The sequence below is a fragment of the Oncorhynchus kisutch genome, linkage group LG16, assembly GCF_002021735.2.
Source record: "Oncorhynchus kisutch isolate 150728-3 linkage group LG16, Okis_V2, whole genome shotgun sequence".
Lineage (NCBI taxonomy): Eukaryota > Metazoa > Chordata > Actinopteri > Salmoniformes > Salmonidae > Oncorhynchus > Oncorhynchus kisutch.
The window spans coordinates 296,030-314,109 of NC_034189.2; the positions used below are offsets into that span (position 1 = coordinate 296,030).

The 18,080-nt window shown below is 44.6% G+C and overlaps 1 protein-coding gene across 1 annotated transcript in view; it reads right to left on the reverse strand.

The window, feature by feature from the left end:
• plod3 (procollagen-lysine, 2-oxoglutarate 5-dioxygenase 3) overlaps positions 1–18,080 on the reverse strand; it is a 79,201-nt gene that overhangs the window by 24,802 nt on the left and 36,319 nt on the right. The window contains exons 12-13 of the mRNA XM_031791493.1: positions 1,826–1,951; positions 1–18 (exon numbers count right to left, since the gene is read on the reverse strand). The exon at positions 1–18 is cut by the window's left edge and continues 124 nt beyond it. Of these exons, the coding sequence (XP_031647353.1) occupies positions 1–18; positions 1,826–1,951 (144 nt within the window). The remainder of the gene's footprint in view (positions 19–1,825; positions 1,952–18,080) is intronic.

The window sequence follows — 18,080 nt, forward strand, 5'->3', positions numbered from 1 at the left end:
GGAACGTTCCATAGACCACTACAGAGATAGAGAACATATAGAATATATAGGGTTATATAGAGAACATATAGAATATATAGGGTTATATAGAGAACATATAGAATATATAGGGTTATATAGAGAACATATATAATATATAGGGTTATATAGAGAACATATATAATATATAGGGTTATATAGAGAACATAGAATATATAGGGTTATATAGGGTTAACATATAGAATATATAGGGTTATATAGATAACATATATAATATCCTAGTAATCCTAGTACAAATTCCCTGTTTTAGGTCAGTTAGGATCACCACTTTATTTTAAGAATGTGAAATGTCAGAATAATAGTAGAGAGAATGATTTCTTTCAGCTTGTATTTCTTTTGTCACATTCCCAGTGGGTCAGAAGTTCACATACACTCAATTAGTATTTGGTAGCATTGCCTTTAAATTGTTTAACTTGGGTCAAACGTTTCAGGTAGCCTTCCACAAGCTTCCCACAATAAGTTGGGTGAATTTTGGTCCATTCCTCCTGAGAGAGCTGATGTAACTGAGTCAGGTTTGTAGGCCTCCTTGCTCACACACGCTTTTTCAGTTCTGCCCACACATTTTCTATAGAATTGAAGTGGCCACTCCAATATCTTGACTTTGTTGTCCTTAAGCAATTTTGTCACAACTTTGGAAGTATGCTTGGGGTCATTGTTCATTTGGAAGACCCATTTGCGACCAAGCTTTAACTGATGTCTTGAGATGTTGCTTCAATATATCCACACAATTTCCCTTCCTCATGAAGCCATCTATTTTGTGAAGTGCACCAGTCCCTCCTGCAGCAAAGCACCCCCACAGCATGATGCTGCCACCCCCGTGCTTCACGGTTGGGATGGTGATCTTCGGCTTTCAAGCTTCCCCCTTTTCCTCCAAACATAACGATGGTCATTATGGCCAAACAGTTATATTTTTGTTTCATCAGACCAGAAGACATTTCTCCAAAAAGTACCACCTTTGTCCCCATGTGCAGTTGCAAACTGTAGTCTGGATTTTTTATGGCGGTTTTGGAGCAGTGGCTTCTTCCTTGCTGAGCGGGCCTTTCAGGTTATGTCGATATAGGACTCATTTTACTGTGGATATAGATACTTTTGTACCCATTTCCTCCAGCATCTTCACAAGTTCCTTTTGCACTTTTCGCACCAAAGTATGATCATCTCTAGGAGACAGAACGCGTCTCCTTCCTGAGCGGTATGACCGGCTGCGTGGTCCCATGGTGTTTATACTTGCGTACAATTGTTTGTACAGATGAACGTGGTACCTTCAGGCGTTTGGAAATTGCTCCCAAGGATGAACCAGACTTATGGAAGTCTACAATTTTTTTCTGAGGTCTTAGCTGATTTCTTTAGATTTTCCCATGATGTCAAGCAAAGAGGCACTGAGTTTGAAGGTCAGCCTTGAAATACATCCACAGGTACACCTCCAATTGACTCAAATGATGTCAATTAGCCTATCAGAAGATTCTAAAACCATGACATCGTTTTCTGGAATTTTCCAAGTTGTTTAAAGGCACATTCAACTTAGTGTATGTAAACTTCTGACTCACAGGAATTGTGATACAGTGAATTGTAAGTGAAATAATCTGTCTGTAAACAATTGTTGGAAAAATGACTTGTGTCATGCACAAAGTAGATGTCCTAACCGACTTGCCAAAACTACTGTTAGTTAACAAGACATTTGTGGAGTGGTTGAAAAAACGAGTTTTAATGACTCCAACCTAAGTGTATGTAAAGTTCCTACTTTAACTATATATAGGGTTATATAGTGTGTGTGTGTTTGTGTACTCACGCTCTCTTGCCCTGTACAATATCGATGTAGTCTTCAGATCGAGAGTAGAACCCCTCAGGACTCAGAGCTCCCCAGAAATTAGACCACAGTTTGCCGTGTCTGGACAACATGGGGGCTATCACTGACCTGGAGACAGACAGAACATGTTTAGGGTGTAGTGTGTTAGACCACACTATCACTGACCTGTGGATCAAGAGAGGGTTAGGATATTGGGTTCAGTATTTTAGATATAATCAGGTAATTGTTTATATTTACCTTTCTTTAACTAGGAAAGTCAGTTAAGAACAAATTCGTTTTTTAATGACGAAGGCCTAAGAACAGCGGGTTAACTGCCTGACGTCAAAAACTACAGACCCTGTATCCCATCTTCCTATAAAACTACAGACCCTGTATCCCATCTTCCTATAAAACTACAGACCCTGTATCCCATCTTCCTATAAAACTACAGACCCTGTATCCCATCTTCCTATAAAACTACAGACCCTGTATCCCATATTCCTATAAAACTACAGACCCTGTATCCCATCTTCCTATAAAACTACAGACCCTGTATCCCATCTTCCTATAAAACTACAGACCCTGTATCCCATCTTCCTATAAAACTACAGACCTGTATCCCTTCTTCCTATAAAACTACAGACCTGTACCCTTCTCTATAAAACTACAGACCATGTATCCCTTCTCTATAAAACTACAGACCCTGTATCCCTTCTCTCTATAAAACTACAGACCCTGTCTACCTTCTTCCTATAAAACCATGGTGCTTAGGCTATATACAGTAGCGAGGCTATACACAGTAGCGAGGCTATACACAGTAGCGAGGCTATACACAGTAGCGAGACTATCTACAGTAGCGAGACTATCTACAGTAGAGAGCCTATTTACAGCAGAGAAGCTATATACAGTAGAGGCTATATACAGTAGAGGCTATATACAGTAGAGAGGCTATATACAGTAGAGGGGCTATATACAGTAGAGAGGCTATATACAGTAGAGGGGCTATATACAGTAGAGAGGCTATATACAGTAGAGAGGCTATATACAGTAGAGGCTATATACAGTAGAGAGGCTATACACAGTAGCGAGGCTATACACAGTAGCGAGGCTATACACAGTAGCGAGGCTATACACAGTAGAGAGCCTATTTACAGCAGAGAAGCTATAACAGTAGAGGCTATATACAGTAGAGGCTATATACAGTAGAGGCTATATACAGTAGAGGGGCTATATACAGTAGAGAGGCTATATACAGTAGAGGCTATATACAGTAGAGAGGCTATATACAGTAGAGAGGCTATATACAGTAGAGAGGCTATATACAGTAGAGAGGCTATATACAGTAGAGAGGCTATCTACAGTAGAGAGTATATCTACAGTAGAGAGTATATCTACAGTAGAGAGGCTATATACAGTAGAGAGGCTATATACAGTAGAGAGGCTATATACAGGCACCGGTTAGTCAGGCTGATTGAGGTAGTATGTACATGTAGATATGGTTAAAGTGACTATGCATATATGATTTTTTTAAATTTATTTTATTTTACCTTTATTTAACCAGGTAGGCAAGTTGAGAACAAGTTATCATTTACAATTGCGACCTGGCCAAGATAAAGCAAAGCAGTTCGACAGATAAAACGACACAGAGTTACACATGGAGTAAAAACAAACATACAGTCAATAATGCAGTATAAACAAGTCTATATACAATGTGAGCAAATGAGGTGAGAAGGGAGGTAAAGGCAAAAAAGGCCATGATGGCAAAGTAAATACAATATAGCAAGTAAAATACTGGAATGGTAGTTTTGCAATGGAAGAATGTGCAAAGTAGAAATAAAAATAATGGGGTGCAAAGGAGCAAAATAAATAAATAAATTAAAATTAAATACAGTTGGGAAAGAGGTAGTTGTTTGGGCTAAATTATAGGTGGGCTATGTACAGGTGCAGTAATCTGTGAGCTGCTCTGACAGTTGGTGCTTAAAGCTAGTGAGGGAGATAAGTGTTTCCAGTTTCAGAGATTTTTGTAGTTCGTTCCAGTCATTGGCAGCAGAGAACTGGAAGGAGAGGCGGCCAAAGAAAGAATTGGTTTTGGGGGTGACTAGAGAGATATACCTGCTGGAGCGTGTGCTACAGGTGGGAGATGCTATGGTGACCAGCGAGCTGAGATAAGGGGGGACTTTACCTAGCAGGGTCTTGTAGATGACATGGAGCCAGTGGGTTTGGCGACGAGTATGAAGCGAGGGCCAGCCAACGAGAGCGTACAGGTCACAATGGTGGGTAGTATATGGGGCTTTGGTGATAAAACGGATTGCACTGTGATAGACTGCATCCAATTTGTTGAGTAGGGTATTGGAGGCTATTTTGTAAATGACATCGCCAAAGTCGAGGATTGGTAGGATGGTCAGTTTTACAAGGGTATTTTTGGCAGCATGAGTGAAGGATGCTTTGTTGCGAAATAGCAAGCCAATTCTAGATTTAACTTTGGATTGGAGATGTTTGATATGGGTCTGGAAGGAGAGTTTACGGTCTAACCAGACACCTAAGTATTTGTAGTTGTCCACGTATTCTAAGTCAGAGCCGTCCAGAGTAGTGATGTTGGACAGGCGGGTAGGTGCAGGTAGCGATCGGTTGAAGAGCATGCATTTAGTTTTACTTGTATTTAAGAGCAATTGGAGGCCACGGAAGGAGAGTTGTATGGCATTGAAGCTTGCCTGGAGGGTTGTTAACACAGTGTCCAAAGAAGGGCCGGAAGTATACAGAATGGTGTCGTCTGCGTAGAGGTGGATCAGGGACTCACCAGCAGCAAGAGCGACCTCATTGATGTATACAGAGAAGAGAGTCGGTCCAAGAATTGAACCCTGTGGCACCCCCATAGAGACTGCCAGAGGTCCGGACAGCAGACCCTCCGATTTGACACACTGAACTCTATCAGAGAAGTAGTTGGTGAACCAGGCGAGGCAATCATTTGAGAAACCAAGGCTGTCGAGTCTGCCGATGAGGATATGGTGATTGACAGAGTCGAAAGCCTTGGCCAGATCAATGAATACGGCTGCACAGTAATGTTTCTTATCGATGGCGGTTAAGATATCGTTTAGGACCTTGAGCGTGGCTGAGGTGCACCCATGACCAGCTCTGAAATCAGATTGCATAGCAGAGAAGGTATGGTGAGATTCGAAATGGTCGGTAATCTGTTTGTTGACTTGGCTTTCGAAGACCTTAGAAAGGCACGGTAGGATAGATATAGGTCTGTAGCAGTTTGGGTCAAGAGTGTCCCCCCCCTTTGCAGAGGGGGATGACCGCAGCTGCTTTCCAATCTTTTTTTGTAGGGGTCCAGATTTTGCAGCTCTTTCAGAACATCAGCTGAATGGATTTGGGAGAAGGAGAAATGGGGAAGGCTTGGGCGAGTTGCTGTTGGGGGTGCAGTGCTGTTGTCCGGGGTAGGAGTAGCCAGGTGGAAAGCATGGCCAGCCGTAGAAAAATGCTTATTGAAATTCTCAATTATGGTGGATTTATCAGTGGTGACAGTGTTTCCTATCTTCAGTGCAGTGGGCAGCTGGGAGGAGGTGTTCTTATTCTCCATGGACTTTACAGTGTCCCAGAACTTTTTTGAGTTAGTGTTGCAGGAAGCAAATTTCTGCTTGAAAAAGCTAGCCTTGGCTTTTCTAACTGCCTGTGTATAATGGTTTCTAGTTTCCCTGAACAGCTGCATATCACGGGGGCTGTTCGATGCTAATGCAGAACGCCATAGGATGTTTTTGTGTTGGTTAAGGGCAGTCAGGTCTGGGGAGAACCAAGGGCTATATCTGTTCCTGGTTCTAAATTTCTTGAATGGGGCATGTTTATTTAAGATGGTTAGGAAGGCATTTAAAAAAAATATCCAGGCATCCTCTACTGACGGGATGAGATCAATATCCTTCCAGGATACCCCGGCCAGGTCGATTAGAAAGGCCTGCTCGCAGAAGTGTTTCAGGGAGCGTTTTACAGTGATGAGTGGAGGTCGTTTGACCGCTGACCCATTACGGATGCAGGCAATGAGGCAGTGATCGCTGAGATCTTGGTTGAAGACAGCAGAGGTGTATTTAGAGGGGAAGTTGGTTAGGATGATATCTATGAGGGTGCCCGTGTTTAAGGCTTTGGGGAGGTACCTGGTAGGTTCATTGATAATTTGTGTGAGATTGAGGGCATCAAGTTTAGATTGATATGATGAACAGAGAGTAGCAGTAGCGTAAAAGAGGGGATGGCGGGTTGGTGGGTGGCGGGACACAATGCAGATCGTCGGGTAGCCATTTGGTTACCTATTCAGGAGTGTTATTTCTTGGGGGTAAAAACTGTTCAGAAGCCTTTTTGTCCTAGACTTGGTACTCCGGTACCATTTGCCATGCGGTAGTAGAGAGAACAGTCTATGACTGAGGTGGCTGGGGTCTTTGACAATACTCTGACTGTGATATGTGGTTGTCCCACCTAGCTATCTGAAGATGAATGTCCTGACAATGACTGGTCCACCTAGCTATTTGAAGATGAATGTCCTGACTATGACTGGTCCACCTAGCTATCTGGAGATGAATGTCCTGACTATGAGTGGTCCACCTAGCTATCTGGAGATGAATGTCCTGACTATGACTGGTCCACCTAGCTATCTGGAGATGAATGCACTGACTGTAATTCTCCCTGGATAAGAGCATCTGCTAAATGACTAAAATGTTATGGAAAACCTAAAAGGTCCAGAGTAAAAATGTGCTTAACAAGTCACATAATAATCTCATGATAAACTGTAGACCTACAGAGTTTATCTGTATAGCTGTCTTCATACCACCACAGACCGATGCAGGCACTAAGACCACACTCAATGAGCTGGATACGGTCATAAGAAAACAGGAAAACGCTCATCCAGAGGCGGCGCTCCTAGTGGCCGGGGACTTTAATGCAGGGAAACTTAAATCAGTTTTACCAAATTTCTATCAGCATGTTAAATGTGGAAAAAACATTCTAGATCACCTTTACTCAACACACAGAAACACGTACAAAGCTCTCCCTCACTCTCCATTTGGCAAATCTGACCACAACTCTATCCTCCTGATTCCTTACAAGCAAAAATTAAAGCAGTGACTCGATCTATAAAAAAAGTGGTCAGATACTAAACTACAGGACTGTTTTTCTATCAGACTGGAACATGTTCCGGGATTCTTCCGATGGCATTGAGGAGTACACCACATCAGTCACTGGCTTTATCAATAAGTGCATCGATGACGTCGTACCCACAGTGACCGTACGTACATACCCCAACCAGAAGCCATGGATTACAGGTAACAGTCGCACTGAGCTCAAGGGTAGAGCTGCCGCTTTCAAGGAGCGGGACTCTAACCCAGAAGCTTATAAGAAACCCGCTATGCCCTCCGACGAACCATCAAACAGGCAAAGTGTCAAGACAGGACTAATATCGTATCGTACTACACCGGCTCTGGCGCTCGTCAGATGTGGAAGGGCTTGCAAACTATTACAGACTACGAAGGCAAGCACCGCCATGAACTGCCCAGTGACACGAACCCTCCAGACGAGCTAAATTACTTCTATGCTCGCTTCAAGGCAAGTAACACTGAAACATGCATGAGAGCACCAGCTGTTCCGGACGACTGTGTGATCATGCTCTCCATAGCCGATGTGATTGAGACCTTCAAACAGGTCAACATTCACAAGGCCACATAGCCAGACGGAATACCAGGACGTGTGCTCTGGGCATGTGCTGACCAAATGGCAAGTGTCTTCATTGACAAACTCTCTGTCTGAGTCTGTAATACCAACATGTTTCAAGCAGACCACCATAGTCCCTGGCCCAAGAACACTAAGGTAACCTGCCTAAATAAATACTGACCCGTAGCACTCACGTCTGTAGCCATGAAGTGCTTTGAAAGGCTGGTCATGGCTCACAACACCATTATCCCAGAAACCCTAAACCCACTTCAATTTAAATACCGCACCAACAGATCCACAGATAGTGCAATCTCTATTCACTCCACACTGCCCTTTCCCACCTGGACAAAAGGAACACCTATGTGAGAATGCTATTCATTGACTACAGCTCAGCATTCAACACTATATTGCCCTCAAAGCTCATAACTAAGCTAAGGACCCTGGGACTAAACACCTCCCTCCTCAACTGGATCCTGGACTTCCTGAAATGCCGCCCCCAGTTGGTAAGGTTAGGTAACAACACATCCGCCACGCTGATCCTCAACACAGGGGCCCTCAGGGGTGCGTGCTCAGTCCCTTCCTGTACTCCCTGTTCACCCATGACTGCACGGCCAGGCACGACTCCAAAACCATCATTAAGTTTGCCGATGACACAACAGTGGTAGGCCTGATCACCGACAAGACAGCCTATAGGGAGGAGGTCAGAGATCTGGTCATGTGGTGCCAGGACAACAAACTCTCCCTCAACGTGACGAAGACAAAGGAGATGATTATGGACTACAGCAAAAGGAGGACCGAGCACACCCCCATTCTCATCAACGGGGCTGCAGTGGAGCAGGTTGAAAGCTTCAAGTTCCTTGGCGTCCACATCACCAACAAACTATCATGGTCCAAACACACTAAGACAGTTGTGAAGAGGGCACAACAACGCCTGTTCTCCCTCAGGAGACAAAATATTTGCCATGGGTCCTCAGATCCTCAAAAGGTTCTACAGCTGCACCATCAATAGCATTGCATCACTGCCTGGTACGGAAACTGCTCGGCCTTCGACCGCAAGGCACTACAGAGGGTATTGCAAACGGCCCAGTACATCAGTGGGGCCAAGCTTCCTGCCATCCAGGACCTCTATAGAAGGAAAAATCAGATAAGGGGCCTACAAATTGCCAAAAACTCCAGCCACCCCAGTCATAGACTGTTGTCTCTGCTTCTTAACAGCTTCTACCCCCAAGCCATAAGACTCTTGAACAGCTAATCAAAGTCACTTTAACTCTACCTACATGTACATATTACCTCAACTAACCGGTGCCCCTGCACATTGACTCTGTACCGTAACACCCTGTATATAGCCTCCACATTGACTCTGTACCGTAATACCCTGTATATAGCCTCCACATTGACTCTGTACCGTAATACCCTGTATATAGCCTCCACATTGACTCTGTACCGTAATACCCTGTATATAGCCTCCACATTGACTCTGTACCGTAATACCCTGTATATAGCCTCCACATTGACTCTGTACCGTAATACCCTGTATATAGCCTCCACATTGACTCTGTACCGTAATACCCTGTATATAGTCTCCACATTGACTCTGTACCGTAATACCCTGTATATAGCCTCCACATTGACTCTGTACCGTAATACCCTGTATATAGTCTCCACATTGACTCTGTACCGTAATACCCTGTATATAGCCTCCACATTGACTCTGTACCGTAATACCCTGTATATAGTCTCCACATTGACTCTGTACCGTAATACCCTGTATATAGCCTCCACATTGACTCTGTACCGTAATACCCTGTATATAGCCTCCACATTGACTCTGTACCGTAATACCCTGTATATAGCCTCCACATTGACTCTGTACCGTAATACCCTGTATATAGCCTCCACATTGACTCTGTACCGTAATACCCTGTATATAGTCTCCACATTGACTCTGTACCGTAATACCCTGTATATAGCCTCCACATTGACTCTGTACCGTAATACCCTGTATATAGTCTCCACATTGACTCTGTACCGTAATACCCTGTATATAGCCTCCACATTGACTCTGTACCGTAATACCCTGTATATAGCCTCCACATTGACTCTGTACCGTAATACCCTGTATATAGCCTCCACATTGACTCTGTACCGTAATACCCTGTATATAGCCTCCACATTGACTCTGTACCGGTACCTCCTGTATATAGCCTCCACATTGACTCTGTACCGTAATACCCTGTATATAGCCTCCACATTGACTCTGTACCGTAATACCCTGTATATAGCCTCCACATTGACTCTGTACCGTAATACCCTGTATATAGCCTCCACATTGACTCTGTACCAGTACCCCCTGTATATAGCCTCCACATTGACTCTGTACCGTAATACCCTGTATATAGCCTCCACATTGACTCTGTACCGGTACCTCCTGTATATAGCCTCCACATTGACTCTGTACCGGTACCTCCTGTATATAGCCTCCACATTGACTCTGTACCGTAACACCCTGTATATAGCCTCCACATTGACTCTGTACCGTAATACCCTGTATATAGCCTCCACATTGACTCTGTACCGTAATACCCTGTATATAGTCTCCACATTGACTCTGTACCCCCCCTGTATATAGCCTCCACATTGACTCTGTACCGTAATACCCTGTATATAGCCTCCACATTGACTCTGTACCGTAATACCCTGTATATAGTCTCCACATTGACTCTGTACCGTAACACCCTGTATATAGCCTCCACATTGACTCTGTACCGGTACCTCCTGTATATAGCCTCCACATTGACTCTGTACCATAATACCCTGTATATAGTCTCCACATTGACTCTGTACCGTAATACCCTGTATATAGCCTCCACATTGACTCTGTACCGTAATACCCTGTATATAGCCTCCACATTGACTCTGTACCGTAATACCCTGTATATAGCCTCCACATTGACTCTGTACCGTAATACCCTGTATATAGCCTCCACATTGACTCTGTACCATAATACCCTGTATATAGCCTCCACATTGACTCTGTACCGTAATACCCTGTATATAGCCTCCACATTGACTCTGTACCGTAACACCCTGTATATAGCCTCCACATTGACTCTGTACCGTAACACCCTGTATATAGCCTCCACATTGACTCTGTACCGTAACACCCTGTATATAGCCTCCACATTGACTCTGTACCGTAATACCCTGTATATAGCCTCCACATTGACTCTGTACCAGTACTCCCTGTATATAGCCTCCACATTGACTCTGTACCGTAATACCCTGTATATAGCCTCCACATTGACTCTGTACTAGTACCCCCTGTATATAGCCTCCACATTGACTCTGTACCGTAATACCCTGTATATAGCCTCCACATTGACTCTGTACCGTAACACCCTGTATATAGCCTCCACATTGACTCTGTACCGTAATACCCTGTATATAGTCTCCACATTGACTCTGTACCGTAATACCCTGTATATAGCCTCCACATTGACTCTGTACCGGTACCCCCTGTATATAGCCTCCACATTGACTCTGTACCGGTACCCCCTGTATATAGCCTCCACATAGACTCTGTACCGGTACCCCCTGTATATAGCCTCCACATTGACTCTGTACCGGTACCCCCTGTATATAGCCTCCACATTGACTCTGTACCGTAATACCCTGTATATAGCCTCCACATTGACTCTGTACCGGTACCCCCTGTATATAGCCTCCACATTGACTCTGTACCGTAATACCCTGTATATAGCCTCCACATTGACTCTGTACCGTAATACCCTGTATATAGCCTCCACATTGACTCTGTACCGTAACACCCTGTATATATCCTCCACATTGACTCTGTACCGTAACCCCCTGTATATAGCCTCCACATTGACTCTGTACCGTAATACCCTGTATATAGCCTCCACATTGACTCTGTACCGGTACCCCCTGTATATAGCCTCCACATTGACTCTGTACCGGTACCCCCTGTATATAGCCTCCACATTGACTCTGTACCGTAATACCCTGTATATAGCCTCCACATTGACTCTGTACCGTAATACCCTGTATATAGCCTCCACATTGACTCTGTACCGTAACACCCTGTATATATCCTCCACATTGACTCTGTACCGTAACCCCCTGTATATAGCCTCCACATTGACTCTGTACCGTAATACCCTGTATATAGCCTCCACATTGACTCTGTACCGGTACCCCCCTGTATATAGCCTCCACATTGACTCTGTACCGGTACCCCCTGTATATAGCCTCCACATTGACTCTGTACCGTAATACCCTGTATATAGCCTCCACATTGACTCTGTACCGGTACCCCCCTGTATATAGCCTCCACATTGACTCTGTACCGTAATACCCTGTATATAGCCTCCACATTGACTCTGTACCGTAATACCCTGTATATAGCCTCCACATTGACTCTGTACCGTAATACCCTGTATATAGCCTCCACATTGACTCTGTACCATAATACCCTGTATATAGCCTCCACATTGACTCTGTACCGTAATACCCTGTATATAGCCTCCACATTGACTCTGTACCGTAATACCCTGTATATAGCCTCCACATTGACTCTGTACCGTAATACCCTGTATATAGCCTCCACATTGACTCTGTACCAGTACCCCCTGTATATAGCCTCCACATTGACTCTGTACCGTAATACCCTGTATATAGCCTCCACATTGACTCTGTACCGTAATACCCTGTATATAGCCTCCACATTGACTCTGTACCGTAATACCCTGTATATAGCCTCCACATTGACTCTGTACCAGTACCCCCTGTATATAGCCTCCACATTGACTCTGTACCGTAATACCCTGTATATAGCCTCCACATTGACTCTGTACCGTAATACCCTGTATATAGCCTCCACATTGACTCTGTACCGTAACCCCCTGTATATAGCCTCCACATTGACTCTGTACCGTAACCCCCTGTATACAGCCTCCACATTGACTCTGTACCGTAACCCCCTGTATATAGCCTCCACATTGACTCTGTACCGTAATACCCTGTATATAGCCTCCACATTGACTCTGTACCGTAATACCCTGTATATAGCCTCCACATTGACTCTGTACCGTAATACCCTGTATATAGCCTCCACATTGACTCTGTACCGTAACACCCTGTATATAGCCTCCACATTGACTCTGTACCAGTACCCCCTGTATATAGCCTCCACATTGACTCTGTACCGGTACCCCTGTATATAGCCTCCACATTGACTCTGTACCGGTACCCCCTGTATATAGCCTCCACATTGACTCTGTACCAGTACCCCCTGTATATAGCCTCCACATTGACTCTGTACCAGTACCCCCTGTATATAGCCTCCACATTGACTCTGTACCGTAACACCCTGTATATAGCCTCCACATTGACTCTGTACCATAATACCCTGTATATAGCCTCCACATTGACTCTGTACCGTAACACCCTGTATATAGCCTCCACATTGACTCTGTACCATAACACCCTGTATATAGCCTCCACATTGACTCTGTACCGTAACACCCTGTATATAGCCTCCACATTGACTCTGTACCATAATACCCTGTATATAGCCTCCACATTGACTCTGTACCGTAACCCCCTGTATATAGCCTCCACATTGACTCTGTACCGGTACCCCCTGTATATAGCCTCCACATTGACTCTGTACCATAATACCCTGTATATAGCCTCCACATTGACTCTGTACCGTAACCCCCTGTATATAGCCTCCACATTGACTCTGTACCGGTACCCCCCCTGTATATAGCCTCCACATTGACTCTGTACCGTAATACCCTGTATATAGCCTCCACATTGACTCTGTACCAGTACCCCCTGTATATAGCCTCCACATTGACTCTGTACCGTAACACCCTGTATATAGTCTCCACATTGACTCTGTACCAGTACCCCCTGTATATAGTCTCCACATTGACTCTGTACCGTAACACCCTGTATATAGCCTCCACATTGACTCTGTACCGTAATACCCTGTATATAGCCTCCACATTGACTCTGTACCGTAATACCCTGTATATAGCCTCCACATTGACTCTGTACCGTAACACCCTGTATATAGCCTCCACATTGACTCTGTACCGTAACACCCTGTATATAGCCTCCACATTGACTCTGTACCGTAACACCCTGTATATAGCCTCCACATTGACTCTGTACCGTAATACCCTGTATATAGTCTCCACATTGACTCTGTACCGTAACACCCTGTATATAGCCTCCACATTGACTCTGTACCGTAACACCCTGTATATAGCCTCCACATTGTCTCTGTACCGTAATACCCTGTATATAGCCTCCACATTGACTCTGTACCGTAACACCCTGTATATAGCCTCCACATTGACTCTGTACCGTAACACCCTGTATATAGCCTCCACATTGACTCTGTACCGTAATACCCTGTATATATCCTCCACATTGACTCTGTACCGTAACACCCTGTATATAGCCTCCACATTGACTCTGTACCGTAACACCCTGTATATAGCCTCCACATTGTCTCTGTACCGTAATACCCTGTATATAGCCTCCACATTGACTCTGTACCGTAACACCCTGTATATAGCCTCCACATTGACTCTGTACCATAACACCCTGTATATAGCCTCCACATTGACTCTGTACCGTAACACCTGTATATAGCCTCCACATTGACTCTGTACCGTAACACCCTGTATATAGCCTCCACATTGACTCTGTACTGTAACACCCTGTATATAGCCTCCACATTGACTCAGTACCGTAATACCCTGTATATAGCCTCCACATTGACTCTGTACCGTAACACCCTGTATATAGCCTCCACATTGACTCTGTACCGTAACACCCTGTATATAGTCTCCACATTGACTCAGTACCGTAATACCCTGTATATAGCCTCCACATTGACTCTGTACCGTAACACCCTGTATATATCCTCCACATTGACTCTGTACCAGTACCCCCTGTATATAGCCTCCACATTGACTCTGTACCGTAACACCCTGTATATAGCCTCCACATTGACTCTGTACCGTAGCACCCTGTATATAGCCTCCACATTGACTCTGTACCGTAATACCCTGTATATAGCCTCCACATTGACTCTGTACCGTAATACCCTGTATATAGCCTCCACATTGACTCTGTACCGTAATACCCTGTATATAGCCTCCACATTGACTCTGTACCGTAATACCCTGTATATAGCCTCCACATTGACTCTGTACCGTAATACCCTGTATATAGCCTCCACATTGACTCTGTACCGTAATACCCTGTATATAGCCTCCACATTGACTCTGTACCGTAATACCCTGTATATAGCCTCCACATTGACTCTGTACCGTAATACCCTGTATATAGCCTCCACATTGACTCTGTACCATTACCCCCTGTATATAGCCTCCACATTGACTCTGTACCGTAATACCCTGTATATAGCCTCCACATTGACTCTGTACCGTAATACCCTGTATATAGCCTCCACATTGACTCTGTACCGTAATACCCTGTATAGCCTCCACATTGACTCTGTACCGTAATACCCTGTATATAGCCTCCACATTGACTCTGTACCGTAACACCCTGTATATAGCCTCCACATTGACTCTGTACCGGTACCCCCCTGTATATAGCCTCCACATTGACTCTGTACCGTAATACCCTGTATATAGCCTCCACATTGACTCTGTACCGTAATACCCTGTATATAGCCTCCACATTGACTCTGTACCGTAATACCCTGTATATAGCCTCCACATTGACTCTGTACCGTAATACCCTGTATATAGCCTCCACACTGACTCTGTACCGTAATACCCTGTATATAGCCTCCACATTGACTCTGTACCGTAATACCCTGTATATAGCCTCCACATTGACTCTGTACCGTAATACCCTGTATATAGCCTCCACATTGACTCTGTACCGTACCCCCTGTATATAGCCTCCACATTGACTCTGTACCGGTACCCCCTGTATATAGCCTCCACACTGACTCTGTACCGTAATACCCTGTATATAGCCTCCACATTGACTCTGTACTGGTACCCCCTGTATATAGCCTCCACATTGACTCTGTACCGTAATACCCTGTATATAGCCTCCACATTGACTCTGTACCGTAACACCCTGTATATAGCCTCCACATTGACTCTGTACCGTAATACCCTGTATATAGCCTCCACATTGACTCTGTACCGTAATACCCTGTATATAGCCTCCACATTGACTCTGTACCGTAACCCCCTGTATATAGCCTCCACATTGACTCTGTAACAGTACCCCCTGTATATAGCCTCCACATTGACTCTGTACCCCCCCTGTATATAGCCTCCACATTGACTCTGTACCGTAATACCCTGTATATAGCCTCCACATTGACTCTGTACCGTAATACCCTGTATATAGCCTCCACATTGACTCTGTACCGTAATACCCTGTATATAGCCTCCCCATTGACTCTGTACCGTAATACCCTGTATATAGCCTCCACATTGACTCTGTACCGTAACACCCTGTATATAGCCTCCACATTGACTCTGTACCGTAACACCCTGTATATAGCCTCCACATTGACTCTGTACCGTAATACCCTGTATATAGCCTCCACATTGACTCTGTACCGTAATACCCTGTATATAGCCTCCACATTGACTCTGTACCGTAATACCCTGTATATAGCCTCCACATTGACTCTGTACCGTAATACCCTGTATATAGCCTCCACATTGACTCTGTACCGTAACACCCTGTATATAGCCTCCACATTGACTCTGTACCGTAACACCCTGTATATAGCCTCCACATTGACTCTGTACCGTAATACCCTGTATATAGCCTCCACATTGACTCTGTACTGTAACCCCCTGTATATACCTCCACATTGACTCTGTACCGTAACACCCTGTATATAGCCTCCACATTGACTCTGTACCGTAATACACCTGTATATAGCCTCCACATTGACTCTGTACCGTAACACCCTGTATATAGCCTCCACATTGACTCTGTACCGTAATACCCCTGTATATAGCCTCCACATTGACTCTGTACCGTAACACCCTGTATATAGCCTCCACATTGACTCTGTACCGTAATACCCTGTATATAGCCTCCACATTGACTCTGTACCGTAACACCCTGTATATAGCCTCCACATTGACTCTGTACCGTAACACCCTGTATATAGCCTCCACATTGACTCTGTACCGTAACACCCTGTATATAGCCTCCACATTGACTCTGTACCGTAACACCCTGTATATAGCCTCCACATTGACTCTGTACCGTAATACCCTGTATATAGCCTCCACATTGACTCTGTACCGTAACACCCTGTATATAGCCTCCACATTGACTCTGTACCGTAACACCCTGTATATAGCCTCCACATTGACTCTGTACCGTAACACCCTGTATATAGCCTCCACATTGACTCTGTACCGTAATACCCTGTATATAGCCTCCACATTGACTCTGTACCGTAACACCCTGTATATAGCCTCCACATTGACTCTGTACCGTAATACCCTGTATATAGCCTCCACATTGACTCTGTACCGTAACACCCTGTATATAGCCTCCACATTGACTCTGTACTGTAACAACCCTGTATATAGCCTCCACATTGTCTCTGTACCGTAACACCCTGTATATAGCCTCCACATTGACTCTGTACCGTAACACCCTGTATATAGCCTCCACATTGACTCTGTACCGTAACACCCTGTATATAGCCTCCACATTGACTCTGTACCGTAACACCCTGTATATAGCCTCCACATTGACTCTGTACCGTAACACCCTGTATATAGCCTCCACATTGACTCTGTACCGTAACACCCTGTATATAGCCTCCACATTGACTCTGTACCGTAATACCCTGTATATAGCCTCCACATTGACTCTGTACCGTAACACCCTGTATATAGCCTCCACATTGACTCTGTACCGTAATACCCTGTATATAGCCTCCACATTGACTCTGTACCGGTACCCCCCTGTATATAGCCTCCACATTGACTCTGTACCGGTACCCCCTGTATATAGCCTCCACATTGACTCTGTACCAGTACAACCCTGTATTAGCCTCCACATTGACTCTGTACCAGTACCCCCTGTATATAGCCTCCACATTGACTCTGTACCGTAACACCCTGTATATAGCCTCCACATTGACTCTGTACCGTAATACCCTGTATATAGCCTCCACATTGACTCTGTACCGGTTACCCCTGTATATAGCCTCCACATTGACTCTGTACCAGTACACCCTGTATATAGCCTCCACATTGACTCTGTACCAGTACCCCCTGTATATAGCCTCCACATTGACTCTGTACCGTAACACCCTGTATATAGCCTCCACATTGACTCTGTACCAGTACCCCCCTGTATATAGCCTCCACATTGACTCTGTACGTAATACCCTGTATATAGCCTCCACATGGACTCTGTACCGTAACACCCTGTATATAGCCCTCCACATTGACTCTGTACCGTAATACCCTGTATATAGCCTCCACATTGACCTCTGTACCGT